The sequence below is a fragment of the Elephantulus edwardii genome, unplaced genomic scaffold (assembly GCF_000299155.1).
Source record: "Elephantulus edwardii isolate Elephantulus edwardi_28Jun2011 unplaced genomic scaffold, EleEdw1.0 scaffold00111, whole genome shotgun sequence".
Lineage (NCBI taxonomy): Eukaryota > Metazoa > Chordata > Mammalia > Macroscelidea > Macroscelididae > Elephantulus > Elephantulus edwardii.
Window position 1 is genome coordinate 4,311,844 of NW_006399861.1, and position 18,508 is coordinate 4,330,351.

At 40.9% G+C, this 18,508-nt stretch overlaps 1 protein-coding gene across 1 annotated transcript in view; it reads right to left on the reverse strand.

Annotated features, from left to right (window-relative positions):
- Nucleotides 1-17,289, reverse strand: part of LOC102867460 (E3 ubiquitin-protein ligase E3D-like) — a 194,710-nt gene extending 177,421 nt beyond the window's left edge. The window contains exons 1-3 of the mRNA XM_006892159.1: nucleotides 17,216-17,289; nucleotides 15,190-15,208; nucleotides 4,496-4,697 (exon numbers count right to left, since the gene is read on the reverse strand). Coding sequence (XP_006892221.1) covers nucleotides 4,496-4,697; nucleotides 15,190-15,208; nucleotides 17,216-17,289 — 295 coding nt within the window. The remainder of the gene's footprint in view (nucleotides 1-4,495; nucleotides 4,698-15,189; nucleotides 15,209-17,215) is intronic.
- Nucleotides 17,290-18,508: the final 1,219 nt, after the last annotated feature.

Here is an 18,508-nt window from a genome sequence, read left to right on the forward strand (position 1 = left end):
GAAATTCAGCAGTGTAACATATAAACAAATGTAGTAATATAAGCTTTTCTACAGTTGTTCTTAAAAGAATTTCCTCACAGATGAAATGTCAATTTTTTTTTAATTCTAAAACACAACTGAATGCTAATATTTTCAAAACTCATCTCCTACATTTTTATTCAAGCTTAGAATAGTATTCATCTATTGTATATTTATTCATTAAGCAAAAATTTATTCACCACCAATTATGTGGAAAGCACTAAAGCAATTAAGTGCTGAGAAATCTATTTTGCATACCTTTTCATGCACTACGGAAGAGACCTTCCAAAGGTACTGAGTAAAATATGTTTCAGAAAAAAGTAAAGAAATAGAAGGCTAATGAATTCAAAGAATATGCAAACCATAACATAGAAGTCAGTTTTACTGGGAGCTCTCATGACGTAGTTTAACTAATCCAAAGGCTGAGCCTCACTTCTCAACCCCTCTGGTCATTCAAATCCACCATCAAGTCCTCAAGAAAAAGATGAACAATCAGCTCCAATATGATTCACAGTCTCAGAAACCCAATGGAGGGTCAGCTCTGAGCTGGTTCCAAATTGACAGCAATGAACTTGGGAGAATTATAGTTAAGTGTTTATTTCAATTCCCCATTTTCTTCTTGATCATAGTTTAAGGGACATCAAGGTCAATTGGCATAAATAAAAATAAACAAAAACCCCAACATTTCTTTATCATAGGTGGAACCAATTTAGCTGATTCTGCACTGAGTTTCTGACCCTGTAAATTACACAGAAGGACATCATCCATCTTTCTCCCTAAAGACACTGGTTAGTTTGAACCACCATAAAGGTACAGTCTTTGGATTAGTAATGCAAATCCCTAAAGACTAGACTATGCCATAACATAGTTGGGTGTCTAAGTGATTCATGAATCCAGCATACGAACAAAATTGACTTTCCAGCACAAATGGATTAAAGCTCTGTTTTCAAGAGACTTGTGAATGCTTAAGATCTCCTAAATGACTCTTCAGAAGAACCTGCTGATCCCACCTCCAAACTCCATGCAGCTCAGATGAAGGGTTTATTATTAGTGAGGCAGCAGTGAAGTCTTAGGGGGCAGCTGAAAGAACTATAATCCTTCTTTGATGCACGTCATTAATCTGCTACAGCCACTGTTTCTCTTATTTTATACAAATTTTCATCCCCAAAAACCTATTATTTATTTATATTGTAACAGAGATAATTACAGGCAACTCAACAGCACCTAACAACAACAACACAAGGGAGGTAATATGAGATTTTACTCAAGAAAGAATATTGCAAAAAGAAAACTTTCTGTTGCTTTACTGAACCAATGTGTCATTACAAAAAAAATTTGAAATATAACACATTGAGATATCATAATAAAGTTATGCATTTACTCAGTTTACCCAGGTCCTTTAAGTGTAGTTAGTTCTCATGGAAATGTCTCTACATGAATTAAGACATTTCCATCATTCATTTCTCTGATGAAGTCTCACCCACTCAGAGAAAACCTTCCTGACTACCCTCTCTCCAACCCACTCTGACCTATCATCTTGCTGTCCATTGGCCACAATTCTGAGTGTATGCAATTAGTTTATTTCTTAATCAACAATTCTCATTCATGAGACTGTAATGCTTAACTCATTAATTAAAAATAAAAGTACTGCGTTCAAGTCGATTCTGATTTATGAGACTGGTGTAATCTTACAGAATTCCATGTATATCAGAATAAACTGTGAACAACAGGAGTTTTGGAAATAGACTATCGGGTGCTTCTTTCAAGGAGTCTCTAAGTGAACTATCGTTATGTGTCAGAACTGCCGCAAAGCTGACCTTCCAGTGGGTTTTCAGAGGCAATAAATCACACAGGTGAAGACTGTTCATCCTTCTCCAGCAGAACAGCTGATGGATTGACTCACATGCCTTTTGAAGAGGGACATCATGCATGGAAAGGTGAAGGGTCAGCAAAAGAATGGAATATCCACAACCAAATGGAATGATATAATGAATGCAGCAATGGGTTAGAGTATGTCGTATGTCAAAAATTATAAAGATGGCAAGATTCAGATTTGCTGTTCACTATAAGTTGTTGTCACAATAAGTCATACTCAATTGCACTCAACAGCAACTGGTTGGAATTGAATCTTGCACCTTTCAGTTGCCAAATGAGCATTTTATTAGGATACAGAGTGGGCTAAAACCTACTGAATGAAGTAATTTCTAAGTAATGCCTTAAAATTGGCTAAATCATGGTACTTCAGAGTATGACGTCAAATACATGGCAATGTTTCAGTTTTACATTTTTGGGGTTTTTTCCCTTTTTTTAATTTTTTTTTTAATTATTTTGTGTGCATACCATCAAATCTGATCTGACTTGTACAGGAGGAGATTGTCCCTCTTTCTCCAGCAGAGCATCTGGTGGATTTGAACTGCATGCCTCTGGGATTGCAGTACAACCTCTTGCCACTGGGCCACCAGAGCTCCCTCAGTTTTACGTTAAAGGAAAAAATACAGGCAATTTTTTTGTAGCTAAGGAAAATCCCACCCCAAAGAAAGTTTTTCCTTAGCTACAAAAAAAAAAAGAAAAAAAAATTTGCCTGTACTTTTTCCTTTGACATAAAACTGAGGAAGCTCTGGTGGCCTAGTGGCAAGAGGTTGTACTGCAATCCCAGAGGCACGCAGTTCAAATCCACCAGATGCTCTGCTGGAGAAAGAGAGACAATCTCCTCCTGTACCAGGGTGACCCAACTGAGTGTGGAAACTACAGAACAATATCATTGATTTCACATGCAAGCAAGATTCTACAGAAGATTATCCAAAAACGACTGGAACAGTACATCAACAGAGAACTGCCAGAAGTCCAGGCTGGGTTTAGAAGGGGTCGTGGTACTAGGGATATTGTAGCTGATGTTAGATGGATCTTGGCTGAAAGCAGGGAATACCAGAAGAATGTCTATCTGTGTTTCATTGATTATGCAAAGGCGTTTGACTGTGTGGATCATAACAAACTGTGGCTGACTCTGAGAAGAATGGGAATCCCAGAACAGTTAATCCTATTAATGCGAAACCTATACTTGAACCAAGAGGCAGTCATCAGAACAGAGCAGGGCAACACTGCATGGTTCAAAATTGGGAAGGGTGTACGCCAGGGATGTGTCCTATCTCCATACCTTTTCAACCTGTATGTAGAGCAGATTATCCGAGAGGCTGGGCTCTATGAGGAGAAGCGTGGTGTTAGGATTGGTGGAAGATCTATCAACAATCTGCATTATGCAGATGACACAACCCTGCTTGCTGAAACTGAGGGGGACCTCATGCACTTACTGCAGAGGGTCAAGGACTGCAGCCTTCAGTATGGACTGAGGCTCAATATCAAGAAGACAAAGATTCTCACCACTGGACCAATCGGTAACATCAGGATGGATGGTGAAGAGATTGAGATTGTTCACAGCTTCAGTTTGCTTGGCTCCACAGTCAACACTCTTGGCACCAGCAGCCAGGAAATCAAAAAACATATTGCGATGGAAAAGTCTGCTGTTAGGGACCTCTCTAAAGTACTCAAGAGCAACGGTGTCTCTCTGGAGACTAAGGTGCGCCTGATATAGGCCATGGTCTTTGCAATCACTTGTTATGCATCAGAGAGTTGGACAATGACTAGGGAGGATAGAAGGAGAATTGACACCTTTGAGCTGTGGTGCTGGAGAAGAGTATTGAATGTTCCATGGACTGCCAAGAAAACAAACAGATCCAACCTAGAGAGGGTTAAACCAGACTACTCCTTAGAGGCAAGGATTCTGGGGCTTTGTCTGACATACTTTGGACATGTTGTAAGGAGAGATAGGTCCTTGGAGAGGGATATCATGCTTGGTAGGGTAGAGGGACAGCGCAGGAGGGGAAGACCCTCTATGAGGTGGATTGATTCAGTGACTGGGGTAATCAGGATGGGTGTGTCAGAGGCAATGCGGTCGGCACAGGATAGAGCAGAGTTTAGGGCTGTTGTACATAGGGTTGCTATGAGTCGCAAACGACTCGACAGCACATAACAACAACAACAAGGAAAAACCTAAAACTGTGGTTCATTGATTAATCAATTAGCTTTCTGGAAAAACAATATTAACTAACTTGTAAATATTTTATTTTTAAAAAATCACATATAAAGATATACGTGTCGAACTGTCATCTAATTATAAATGACAAGTTTTAACTCCTAAAAAAGAAACCACCAAGTCTTGCACAATTGTTGTGTAATTATATCTTCACATCCATTTTGTGAGCCAAGAAATTTTACAATTAGAGAAATAAATACTCAAAAAGCTAAGCAATATGTTCAATTACATACAGCTGAAAAATAGAAAAGCTCTCCCACACGGATTATATACCGCTACTCTTTGTAATGTGCCCATAAACTTATGTTTTATGAGAGAAGTTAACTTTTCAAAGAAAACTCATCGTGACTTTTTAAGCACAGAAACAGAAATGGTTTGGTTACTCACTGGAGCTTAACTGTGCGAGCATCTGCAGTCGCAGGTGAAGCCCTTCCCCAGTCACGTACTGCAGCCCCCGGCAAGAGGACGGGACAAGCCTGACCTCTGCTGGCAGCCGGATTTCGGTGCAGCCCTCAGGAGTGCTCATCCGGAGTGAAGATGGCATTAGAGAAATATCCACGGGTAGACCTCCTTCTCTCGGCTCTCTGGTAAGTAAAAATAACACCCGAACAAATTAGTTCCCACTGATGGAAAAACATAATTATGAAAGAAACAAAAAAAAAGGACTGATAATCTCGGTCCATCTTTAGTAGCTTAAAAGTCACTGTCTCTGAAAATTTCTAAAGGAAACAAATCTACATTAAATTTATATCAGGTCACTGTAACATTAAGCCAAAGTAAGTATAATCTGAAAATCTTGCAGAAACTTGAGACAAACACAAAGAGTAGTTATTAGGTGTCCATGTCGACCCAGACTCATGGTGACCAATGGTGAACAATGGATCTGAAACTTGCCCTATCCTGTGCCATCCTCATCATCTCTGATATACTTGAATCCATTGTCACAGTCATTTTGTCAATCCGCCTTGGTGAAGATCTTCCTCTTTCACTGACCCTCCACCTTTCCAAGCATATGACCTTTTCCAAAGACTGGCCCCCCTAACAATGTGACCAAAATGTGACTCCATCCTTGCCTCCAAGGAGAACTCTGGTTGCACTTAATCCAAGACATTTGTTCTTTTGGCAGTCCTTGGGACAGTACGCTTCTCCAACACATCTCGAAGGCATTGATTCTTCTTCTGCCATCCTTAATCATTCTCCCCCTTTGAAATGCATAACAATTGAAAAGACCATGACTTGAATCAGATGAACCTTAGTCTTTAAACTGACATCATTACTTCTTAAAATCTTAGAGAGATGTATGGCCTACTAAATAAGGAGTCATACCTTGGGTTAAGACTTGGAACTAACTGAAAATCAGCTTCTCCGAGGAAGCACAAAGTAGTCTGCTCCCATAAAGATCAACAGCCTTAAAACTCCTGGAGGGCCTTTTTATTCTGTCCTGTAGGTCACAACTGACATGACCTGGTGGTGCAACAGTTAATGCTTAGTCCTTAAAAAGTTTAGTCATCTGAACCCACTCAACAGTTCTGAGAGAGAAGCAAATGGAGATGTGCTCCAGTAAAGAAAACCCTGAAGGGCAGCTCATTGTGAGTAAGATCAGTTCTGAGGCTCCCATAGGAACAATCTTCAAAAGTAATGGGATCGTGCAAGACAGGAAAACTGAGGAAACCATGCAGACTGACAAAGGAAGCATAAGTAAGGTACAGGTATGTGTCTGAACTAAACCCATTTGCTATTATGAATATTACATGGACAAACAGCAAAACTTGAATGAGACTGGAGTAGAAAATAACAGTAATGTATTTCCTGATTATATGGGAGAATGTCCCTGTTTGCAGAAAATATACACTAAAGTAATCAGGGCATTGTGATAGCAACCTATTCTCAAGTTTGAGATTGTTCCCCAAAGTGTCCTGAGATTCTAATTTTAATGTTGGTGCCAATATCCACACTATTCCTTTCCTTCCCACTGTTTCACTATTAACGTGTACTCTTAAAGCTAACCAGTATCTTCACATCTCTCAGTTGATACACGTTAAGGCTCTTTCTGGTCCTTAAGACACAGTGATATACTAAAGCCAGTTCATGAGAAACAGTCAAGATTCTAGGACTTGGAGAAGGGGCTGAGCTCACTTTGGAACTTGACATCAGCCTTAGTAAAAGTATTTCTACCAATCAGTAATACATTTTGGCAGGGGACAGGGTTTCATTTTCTTGGAGAGCTATTAAATATGTTTTAGTGCCTTTCCCTACCGGTGGCTGATTATCTCTCTAAAGTAGGCAGTCTTTCATATTTACTGGGTTATTTTCAGAGTGGAATAGTCATCTACTGAACACCTGATAGTCTCATACCTCAAATGTTTACATTTATGTACTACACAAATGTTACTTTCACTTGAAATACAGACTTACAATTTCATTCTCTTCTTTTCCTGTTTTGTTTTTCTCTGTCTATCCTACATTAGTTTATTTATTTTGTGTATTTGTGCCTACCTCCACATCCAATAAGGACAAGTATTCCTGTATTTATTGTTCTTGTTCATGGCCATATCATTTCAAATTTGCATTGTTGGCACTGAATTATTAACTCAAGAAACATCTATGGAGTGAATGAACAAAGAGTGAAGGTTTCTCTTAGGAATGCAATATTAAACACATGTTAAACCCAAGACTGTAGTTGTTGTTGTTCTAAAGTAATGTTGAGTCAAGAACAACCCATAGTGACCATATGAATAGATCTAACCCTGTCCTATCCTGCACCATCCTCATCATGTCTGACATACAGGAGCTGATTGCTGTAGTCACTGTGGGAATCCATCTGGTTGAAGGACTTCCTCTCTTTCGCTGAAAGAATGCTGCTTCTCTCCAAGGAAAACACTTTCCTAGAAACATGCCTAAAATATGTGGATGAAGCTTTATCATCTTTGTCTCCAAGAGGCAGTCTGGCTGCACCTTCTCAAATTTTTTCTTGTGGCAGTCCACTGCTATTCAGTAACTTTTTCAATGCCACAGCTCGAAGCCATCAACTGGTGGTACCAAGGGTATTGATTGTATATCTAAATAAGATAAAGTTGTTGACAGTTTCAATCTTTCTTCACCTATTAATTATGTTGCCTCTTGCTGAGAATTTTCATTTTCTTGACGTCAAGATGCAGTCCATACTGAAGGCTGTATTCGTTGATCTTCTGCAGCAAATGTTTCAAATCCTTCTCATTTTTAGCAAGCAAGGTTGTGTCATCTATATAACATAGGTTATTGATGAGTCTTCCTCTGATCCTGATGCCACATTCTTCTTCAGAGAGTCTAGCTTCTCAAATAATTTGCTCAGCATACAGACTGAATTGGTATGATGAGAAGATACAACCTTCATACATCTTTCTTAATTTTACACCATGTTGATGCTTTTGAGCTTTGGTGTTGGAGAATAGTGCTGAAGGTGCCATGGACTGCTAAGAGAACAAACAGATTCATCCTGGAGAGGGTTAAACCGGGCTGCTCCTTGGAGGCAAGGATTCTGAGGCTTCGTCTGACATACTTTGGTCATGTTGTAAGGAGGGATCAGTCCTTGGAGCGGGACATCATGCTTGGGAGGTTGGAGGGCAGGTGCAGGATGGGAAGGCCCTCTGGGAGATGGATTGATTCGGTGACTGGGGCAATCGGGGTGAGTGTGTCGGAGACAGTGAGATTGGCACAGGACAGAGCAGAGTTTAGAGGTGTTGTACATAGGGTCACTATGAGTCGCAAGTGACTCGACGGCACATAACAACAAGTGTCTCCTTACTGTTCACACAACAGCCTATTATTGGTCTAGGTACAGGTTTTGCACAGGTAGACTTAAGTGTTCTGGAAGTTCCATTCTTCTCAACGTTAGCCATAATTCGTTATGATCAACACAGTTAAGTGCCTTTGCATAGTCAATAACGCACAAATAGATATTCTGGTATGCTCTGCTTTCTGCTAAGATCCATCACACATCAGCAATGATATCCTTGGTGCAATGGTCTCTCTAAAAACAGCTTGAACTTCTAGCAGTTTTCTGTCTCTGTACTTGTTCTAGCTGTTTTGGTTTTTTTCAGTGATCTTCAGCAGTATTTTGCTGACGTGCTATTAATGATCCTTAATCATTTCCGCATTCTGTTGGAACACCTTTCTTGAGGACGAAAATTAATAGTGGATCTCTTCCATTCAGTCAGGCATAGACTGTTGAGCACATCCAGGGCTGTACCTATTAGCTGAAACATGTCAACTGGTATCCCATCAATTCCTGGGGTCTTATTTTTGGCCAATACCTTCACAGCAGCTTCAATGTCTTCCTTCATTACGAATGGCTCTTGTTATTGTTGTGTATTATCAAGTTAGAATCAACTCATAGCTGACATTCCAGTGTGGTTTCAATCTCACGGGAGGAGGCTGTTTATCTTTCTTGCACAGAGCAGCTGGTGGATTCCAACTGCTTGCTTTTGGGTTAGCAATTCCTTACCACTGAGCTACCAGAGCTCTATAAGATGATCATATGATACTTCCTGAAATATTTTTGTGTATGCTAATTCCTTTTGGTAAGTGATTCTGTGTATCCCCTCCATCTTCTTTTGATGCTTCTTGGATCATTTAAGGTTTTGCCCATAGCATCTCTCAATATTACAACTGAAGGCTGGAACTTGTTTTTCAGTTTCTTCAGCTTGAGAAATGCTGAGTGAATTCTCCCCTTTATACTGTCCAATTCCAGATTACTGCATATTCCATTACAATACTTTGTTTTCTCAAGCTGCCCTTTGAAATCTCTTTCCTTTGTTTTGGCTTCTCAACACTCTAGTGCAGTTTTCAGAGTCTCTTCTGACATCCATCCCAATTTTTCTTTCTCCTCTGTCTTTCTGACCTTTTGCTCCCTTCAAGGATGACACCCTTGATATCATCCCACAACTCATCTGGTTTTCATCATTAGCATTTAATACTTCAACCTATTCTTATGATGATTTTGATACTCAGGTGGGATAGACTTGGTTCTCACGGACTTGTTTTCATTTTCTTCAGCCTCACTTTGAACTTGCACATGACTAATTAATGATACACTCCATAGTCAGCACACACTCTAATTTTGACTGTTCACATTGAACTTTTCCAGCAATTTCATCCACAGATGCAATCTATCTGATTTCTATACAATTGTTAGGTGAAGTTCATGCATAAAGTTGCCATCTGTGTTTTTTAAAGAGGTATCTTTAATGAATAAATCAATCGTTGAAAATACAAAATTGGATCATTCTATTCCCAGCCTCATTTCTGTCACCAAATCCATATTTTCCAACTTTTGCATTCCAGTCACCGATCTTGACTGCATATGTGGTCAACTTCGGACGGCAAAATTTGGCAAAAATCTTCAATTTCTTCCCCTTCGGCTTTAGCGGCTGGTGTGTATATTTGAATAATAGTTGTATTAACTGATCTTCCTTGTATGCGCACGGATAATATCCCATCATTCACAACACTGCAATTCAGGACCTCAAGATAGCCTAAAATAAATAGTTATTTCTAATGTAATTAATTCATTGTTTAATATGCATGTCAAAATTCAACAATGAACAAAGTAGACCAAAGAAGAACCAATGCCTCTAAACTGGACTGCTAGTAAAGACCAGAACACTGACTTCCCTAAGAACAAACAAATCTGTCTTGGAAGAGCAGCCAGAGTTCACCAAAGAAGCAAGGAAATGGAACTTCATCTCACATACTTCGTGCATATTATCAAGAGGGGCCAGTCCCTGGAAAATCATCTTTGGAAAATTAGAGAGTTGATGAAAGAAAGGAAGACCCTCAGGGAAATGGACTGACACAGTGACTGCAACAGTGGGCTGGCGCAAGGCAGAGACTGTGAAGATACAGAACAGGACAAAGTTCTGACCTGTTGTTCCCAGATCCACCGTGAGTTGTAACCAACTCGATGGAACCTAACCAACAAACATAATTTACAGATATAAAGATTAAAGATGAAAACATGACAATCATAACAAAAACAAAAAATTATTACAGGAAATGCAAAATATATTTATGAAAAAAATCCTTAGTGAACTAAACGTAGAAAGAAATTGCAGAATCCACCAAACAGCATTCACAAAAACTTACCTGAGTGATAGTTAACACTAGAAATACTTCTTTAAGATTAGTGTCAACAGGCATTCTCTTACAAATAGCACCCTGAATTTGGACTTCTACCCTCCTAATATCAAAAGAATAAAGGCAAGCCACAGATTGGAAGAATATATTCACAAAGCATATATATGTGAGAGAAAGGTCTTGTTTTCAAAGTAAAGATGTCTTACTAACAGAGATACTTTGCAAAAGAACATACATAGATGGCCAAAATGCAAATGAAAAGGTACTCAGCATTATGAAGTATTAGAGGAATACATGTTAAAGTATAATATCTGTCTCATTGCAGTCAAGTTGGAACCAACTCACAGCTGGCCCTCCAGTAGGTTTTCAGAGGCTGCAAATCACACAGGAGACAGACCCTCTTTCTCCAGTAGAGCAGATAGTGGGCACCAGCTGCTTACCTTTGGGTTGTGTCGAAAACACAACTCCCAACCAACTACACCACCAGAGCTCAACAAGATAAGAGTTTATACCCAATAGATTGACTCCAATCAAAGCTCCGACAATACAAAATGTAGGGGAAATGTGAAGCCACTAGAACTAATTTTTGCCCCTATTAAGAATAAAAACTGACAGTCACACTAGAAAGTGGTTTTGGTACTTTCTTATAAAGCAAAACATAACTGTCCGTGTTAACTGCCTTTGAGTACATTCCAATTCATGGCAATCTCATGTGTGATGAAGAGAATGGTTTTACAGAGTTTCCCAAGCTGTGTCCTTTCAGAAGCAAATTGCCAGGTCTTCAGAGATGCTTTTGAGTGGGTTGAAACACCATACTTTCAGTTTATAATCAGGCATTTGTACCATGTAGGACTAGCAATTCAACTCTTAGGTATTTACCAAGATGATATGAAAATATATACCCACAAAAAGACAAGTATGCTTATGGCAGCCCCATTCACAATAAAGTCTAGATACAGGCAAAATATCCAGCAATGGGATACCAGATAAGCAAACTGTGACAAACTCAAACAATGGGAAACAACTCAGCCAGAAAAAGGACTAGCTATTGATAACTACAATCACATAGATGAAACAAGAATCTCAAAAGCATTACAAAAGAACATAGCAAGAAAAGTACGTATTGCTTAAGTTCATTTATATGGAGCTCATGAATGTTGTTGTTGATTGCCATCGAGTCAAGCACGACTCATAGCGACCCCATGAACAAAAGACATGAAGCCTTTCAATATCGTCATTTCTCAAAGTTCAAAAAAGAGTTTCCAGAGTGGTTTAGGCAGTGGATGCCACTTCTGCTAAAATTAATCTTTGCTGATAGAAATTAAACAGAGGAAGTCTCAACGGTAGTGAAAATTGGCCATAAAGCTCAACAGCCAAAAACTACAAACAGTCGAGCAAACTTAGATGTATCAAAAAAGGGAGGATATTCAGGGGAATGTGAAGGGCTGCTTAACAAGAGAATGAAGGGAGGTCTTTTGGTAAAGTTTGGAGTTATGTTAATGAATCTGGGAAACAGCTATGACAAGTAGGGTCCAGTCTTGGATTCACTGATGTCTTCAAGGGAGAACAAGAGGATCCTGAGCATCTGCATTTGAGAGATGAGACCAAGGAAGAGCTATGATATTTTCATGCTGAAGTTTCACTTTGGGGAGAAACGGTTTACTATTATTCTTGCAGTTGGTCTCAGCTGTTAGTCCCACAGTTGCCCTCCAGCTGATTCTGACTTATTTACACAGGGTTTCTTTACTGTAATCTTCATGGACAAAGATTGCCAGGCCTTTTCTCTACAGTGCCAGCAGGTGGGTTTCAAGTACCAATGTTCAGGTTAGCAGCTGAGATAAACTGTTCCACCCAGGGCTAATTTCCAGTTTCACCTAAAAATCACACCAGAAAGTGTTCTGAAGTGGCAGAAACATTCTGTATCTTTGTTATAGCTTGTGCTGAAATAGATGTATATGTCAGACTGAAACCAAACTGGACACTTGTCTATATAAAATTTTTAGAAATTATGCCTCAACAAAAACTCATCTCTGGCATGAACTGAACGACAATATGGCCATTGTAATTAGAAAATAACAGGTTATGTAGAATTGTTCAAAAAGGAAAGGGCAGAAGGCAGAGGAGGATGAGGGGACGAAGAATTACCAGAGCAGGAGAAATTAGTGGACAGATGGTGAGGGGGTGAAGGAGTAGGTGAGTGGCAATAAAGATTTGATGAGATGAAGTGACAAAACATATTGATTGATGGTAATTAATGATATAAAACACAATGTATATGAATGCATAAAACACAATGTCCATAAATGGAACACAACATACGTGAAAGACTGTATGAAACCAATAAAAATAAGCAACTCATCAAGTGCCAAAATCAGAACCACCAAAGACTTAAAAAACCCACTGTGTCTAATTGATTCCATCTCTGACTGATGAGAGGGTCCACTGGCTTTCTACATCTGAACAGCAAGTCTCAACAAAGGCAAACTGTTTCATCTTTCCCCTACAGAGCAGTTGGAGAGTTTAAACTGTTGTCCTTTCGTTAGCAGCCTAACGAATAAGCCAATACACCATTAAGGATTCTCTGAAATCTAAAATGATCAGTATATTTTTAAAGTTTCCTAGGGTTTCTGCTGTTAGGTGCTGTCGACTAACAACCCTTTGTATGCTTAAAAGAAACCCTACTGATCACGTACCCTCTGAACAACCTCTGTTGTGCAACAGCCTGCTATGGCTACAGTCACTGTGTGTGACTCTGTCATGTGGATGCACAGGAATATGTGAATAGGACACATTAGACTATCCACAAAGGGATTCACTAGTCTTGCCACTAAATTAAGCAGATTCTGTAGCAGAATTTGAAAGTCCCACCATCAGCAAAGAAGTAGAGAAGCAGTGCATGCCCTTTGGAGCCACAGATTCTTTCAACAGCCAGACCTATGGGAAAGCAGCAGCAGCCAGCAGTAGAGAACCAAAGACCCAGCATTAGAGCTGACCTGAGACTGCTACTCCACCAAACTAGAGCTAAGACCTTTTACCCAAGTTTCTTAGATTTTGGAGTCGGTGGGGGGCGGGGGGGAGGAAACAGACCATAATTGATAGGCATAAGATTCAACAGCACTTGAGAAACAAACAAAACAAAGAGCTTTGTTACACTGGCTGAAAGCCTGGAGGGTGAAGGCTGAGGTGCCCGTAGCACACCTCAGAAGCCTTATTGCCTGATTGCCTGAATGACTGACTGTATCTACTACTAGCCTGATTATTGTCTTCTGACTTTCCTAATACAGTTCTGTGTGGTCTCTGAGCTATCTCAACAGATTTTGGACTCATTAGAGCAATAGGAGGAATGTGGATGAGGAGGAATGTGGCATCAGGATTTGAAGAAGACTCATCAACAAACCTGCATTATGTAGATGACACAACATCGCTTGCTGAAACTGAGGAGGACCTGAAATGTTTCCTGTAGATCAAACACTGTACTCTTCAATATGGATTGAAGTTAAACATTAAAAGGACAGAGATTCTCACCACTGGGCCAATTGGCAGCATCATTACAGACAGCGAAAAGAATGAGATTGTTAACAGCTTCAGTTTGCTTGGTTCCACAATCAACATTCTTGGTAACAGCAGCCAGGAAATCAAGACAATTTGCATTGAGAAAATCTGCTGTCAGGGACCTTTACAGAGTACTGAAGAGCAATGGCGTCACTCTGGAGACTAAGATGCACCTGATACAGGCCATGATCTTCACAATTACTTGCTATGCATCAGAAAGCTGGACAATGGCTAGGGATGATAGAAGAACTGATGCCTTTGAGCTGTGGTGATGAAGAGGAGTATTATATACACCATAGACTACTAGGAGAACAAACAGGTTTGTCCTGGAGAGGCTGAAGCAAGGCTGCTACTTGGATACAAGGATTCTGAAGCTTAGTCTGACATACTTTGGGCATGTTGCAAGGAGGAACCAGTCCTTAGAGAAGGACATCATGCTTGGAAGGGTGGAGGGACAGTACAAGAAAGGAAGACTCTGGATGAGATGGACTGACTCAATGACTGGGTTAATGGGGGTAGGTGTGTTGGAGATGATGAGGTTGGCTCAGTATAGAGGAGGGATTAGAGATGTTGTACATTGGGTCACTATGAGTTGCAAGCTACTCAATGGCACATAACAACAGCAGAGCAGTAGGATTGTTATGTAGATGTGTACAAAGAAATGTGAAAGGACAGGGGACATGTTTGATCTCATAGGAATTGGTTTTGTGTTGTGGCTGTTGTGGACAGGGGCAGTCCTCTTTGTGGAGTTTGTAGAAATCTGGTATGGCTGCCTCACGCAGACCTTGCTCATTTTACATTGCCAATCCATTTCATGAAGGGGGTTCTCTTTTGCTGACTCTATATTTCCATTCATGATGTCATTCTCCATGGACTAGACCCCCCTGATAATAAACCCAAAGCATGTGAGACAGAGTCTCGCCACGGCATTGTGTACAGAAGTACAGGAAAGTTCAGATACCAGTGCTAGAGAGACGACAACAGGAGAGAAAGGGCAAGGTGAGCAGGACTTTGTGATACTGTCTAGGAGCCTAGTGACAAGATAATAAATAAAAATATTTGTTATATTCTATCATAAATAATAAAGGCAAACTTAAATTCACCTCTTAATATTAGGCACAGTCACGACTTTTAATGCGTGGTAAGAGAAGTTACAGAAAACAGGAAATTTATATATAGCTATATCTATATAGCTCTCTCTATACAGACATAGATGTGTGTGTGTGTGTGTGAATACATACACACACAAACAGACACATAGATAGATACTTGTATGCTGCAGAATTAGAGCTGACCCTCCAGCAGATTTTCAGAGACAGTAAATCCCACAAGAGGAGACTGTCCACCTTCTCCCTCAGAGCAGCTGGTAGATTCAAATCAGCTGGTGTCTTTGGGTTGACAGTGCAAATCCTTACCACTGGCAACCGGATATATCTATATGGGGAAAGAGAGAGAGTTTTTGAAGGCCTGTTAATATAGAAGTGGATGGTCAATCCTTCTTCCAAGTTTGTCTTAATTTGAGAGCTCTGCTTAAGTACATTAACTGACAAACTTTCTACCCAAGAGAGCAGAAAACAGACAAACTAAGCCAGGATCTCTTTAGAGTACCAAAGAATAACAATGTCAATCTGGAGACTAAAGTGTACCTGATTAAGGCCATGGTTTCCTCAATTGCTTGCTATTCATCTGAGAGCTGAACAATGAATAAGGATGACAGAAGAATCGATACCTTTGAATTGTGGTACTGGAGAAGAGTATTGAACATACCATGGACTACCAAAAGAACACACAGATATGTCCTGGAGGGACAGAAGATTTTGAAGCTCTGTCTCCCATACTTTGAGCATGTTGCCAGGAGCAACCAGTCCTCAGGGAAAGACATCATGCTTTGAAGGGTAGAGTGTCAGTAAAGGAAAGAAACACCCTCAATGAGACGGACTGACAGAAACTATGGCAGTGGGGTAAGATGTGTGAGAGAAGGTGAGGTTGCCTCAGGATAGGGTAAGGTTCAGAGTCATTGTTCATAGGATTGCTATGAGTCATAGTCAACTTGATGACACCTAACAACAACTATGTGTGTAAACATATGTGCATGTATGTGTGTGTATATATACACACATATATACACACGTACATACACACTCTGATGGCCTAATAGTAAAAAGAAGCACTGCAGTGCCAAAGGCACACAGTTTGAATCCACCAGCTGCTCTGAGAGGTGGAAAAAATGTTCAATCTCTTCCCACATGATTGTCTCTGAAAACCTATTAGAGTCAACTATGAGACCACACCGGGGTGATATGTATTATATAAAATATATATAACCAACAGCAAAAAAAAAATTTATATTATATATATATATATATATTGCAATTGCATTCAGGAATTGATGCAATCTGAAATATAAAGCCATGTAGAGGAAGACACTCAATTAGATGGATCTTCCCCATGTCCCTGTGTCTGCAACAATGGGCTCAAGCACAGAGTCAATTGTGAGGCTGGAAGAGGACTAGGATTGCTATGAATCAGGATTCAAATGTACCTAATAACAACAGTACATTTCTATTATGCTTTAAATTTAGGTGTTACACACACATGATCTTATTAAGACTTCTAATAACCTGGACTGGAATTGGAGATAATTTGTGTGAACTCATCCTTTTAAGCAGCGGTAATGAATTATACTGTTAAGGAAAAGGTGCGTGGTCCAAATCCACCAGCTTCTCCACAGGAAAAGATGGGCAATCTCCTGCCATGGAATTCACGACCTCTGAACACCCGCTGGAGAGTCGGCTATGGGTCGGTTCTAACTCGATGGTACACAACAACAAATGTCATAAACATCATACCTATTTTACAAGAGAAAAAATTGAGGTTAATTTTTGTACCTTTGTGAGAACCAGCTCTCACACATGTAAGAGGGAAAGCTAAGCATCAGTTTAACTCAAAAGTAGTGCTCTATAATAAAAATTACATTTTCAGATCTAGTTCCTCCATTTGAAATAGCAGAGAGACGAAAACAACTAAAATCAAATTGCGTATTAAATTGCTATCACGTCATGAGAATGTCCAAAAAGTTTGTTATTTGCGTTGAGAATAACGAGTTAAGGTGTGCAGATCTCTCATTGGAACTTGAGAGACAAAAGAAAAAGCTCCAATAAGAATCCCTCAATCCTTGTCAGTCAGTCACGGAACACCTATTAATTAGTTCCTCGCCTTGGAACAGAGGGTATCTGGGGGAGAGGAGAGGGCGTGGACAGGCAGTCACTAGGTATTTACAAGATAGGACGCTCCCACGTCGGAACAGACGCAGGAAGCCGAACCCGACTAGAGGCTTCCAAGGCACATGTTGCATTGTTATGCCGGGGACTGCGGGCGGAAGGAGCTTGGAGACACCTGGGCAGACGTCCCTGACGGCCACACGCCGGTCCCCGGCCTTACCCCAGGATCAGCAGCGCGCTCTGCAGCCTTCGCCTCGCCTCCAAGAATACGCGCGGCCCTGCCGCCGCCGCCATGGCAGGAGCCCTTAACCGGAGGGGAATTCCACAAGGAGCAGAACAGCTGCACGTGCTGCAGGAGTCCAGCAGCAGGAACAGGAAAGTAGCGCCAGCGGCGGCGGCCACCAAGCAGGGAGCTGGGAGCCGAGTAGTCACAGCGCCGCCTGCCGGCGGAACGACGTTCCCCGGCGGGGCCTGGCTCAGACGCGCGTGCGCCTTGGTCTCAGAGTCAGAGACAAGGGGACCGGGAAGCGTGACTGGCCTGCTACACTATACTCAGTAGCACCCAAGACAAGACCACTGCCCTGCCAGGAGTCCGTGCCTACTCATTGCAAACGTAAAGGGCAAAGAAGAACGGCTTCTTCTGAGCCTTGGGTTGTGAATCTTTACTGGACTGCCTCATCTTCCTTCTACCCCAAAACCTGGTAGATTTTCCTGTGAGGCCAGGGATCCTAGCTGGACATGTTGTTGTTGTGGTTGTGGTTGTTGTACACAGTGGGGTCAGGCAATAATCACACGGAGATGATTAGCCATCGTTCTTCTAAGGAGAACCATCTGGTGTATTCAAACAGCTTGTCTTTAAATTGGCAGCACAACACCTTACCACTAAGCCACTAGAGTGCATTTTTTTAAATGGCCTCAAAAATTATGTTGAGGTATTGGGGCGATTGGCAGCATAGTGATTGATGGGAAGAGATTGACACTGTAGACAACTTTAGTTTGCTTGGCTCCACAATCAACATTCTTGGCACTGTTGTTGTTGTTGTTGTTATGTGCTGTCGAGTTGCTTGCGACTCCTAGCGACCCTATGTACAACAGCCCTAAACTCTGCTCTGTCCTGTGCCAATCGCACTGTCTCTGACACTCCCATCCCAATTATCCCAGTCGCTGAATCAATCCACCTCATAGAGGGCCTTCCCCTCCTGCGCTGTCCCTCCACCCTACCAAGCATGATGTCCTTCTCCAAGGACCGGTCACTTCTTACAGCATGTCCAAATTATATTAGAGGAAGCCTCAGAATCCTTGCCTCCAAGGAGCCGCCCATTTTAACCCTCTCCAGGATGAATCTGTTTGTTTTATTAGCAGTCCATGGTACATTCAATACTCTTCTCCAGCACCACAGCTCAAAGGCATCAATTCTCCTTCTATCCTCCCTAGTTATTGTCCAACTCTCTGATGCATAACAAGTGATTACAAAGACCACGGCCTGCATCAGACACCATTGCTCTTCAGTACT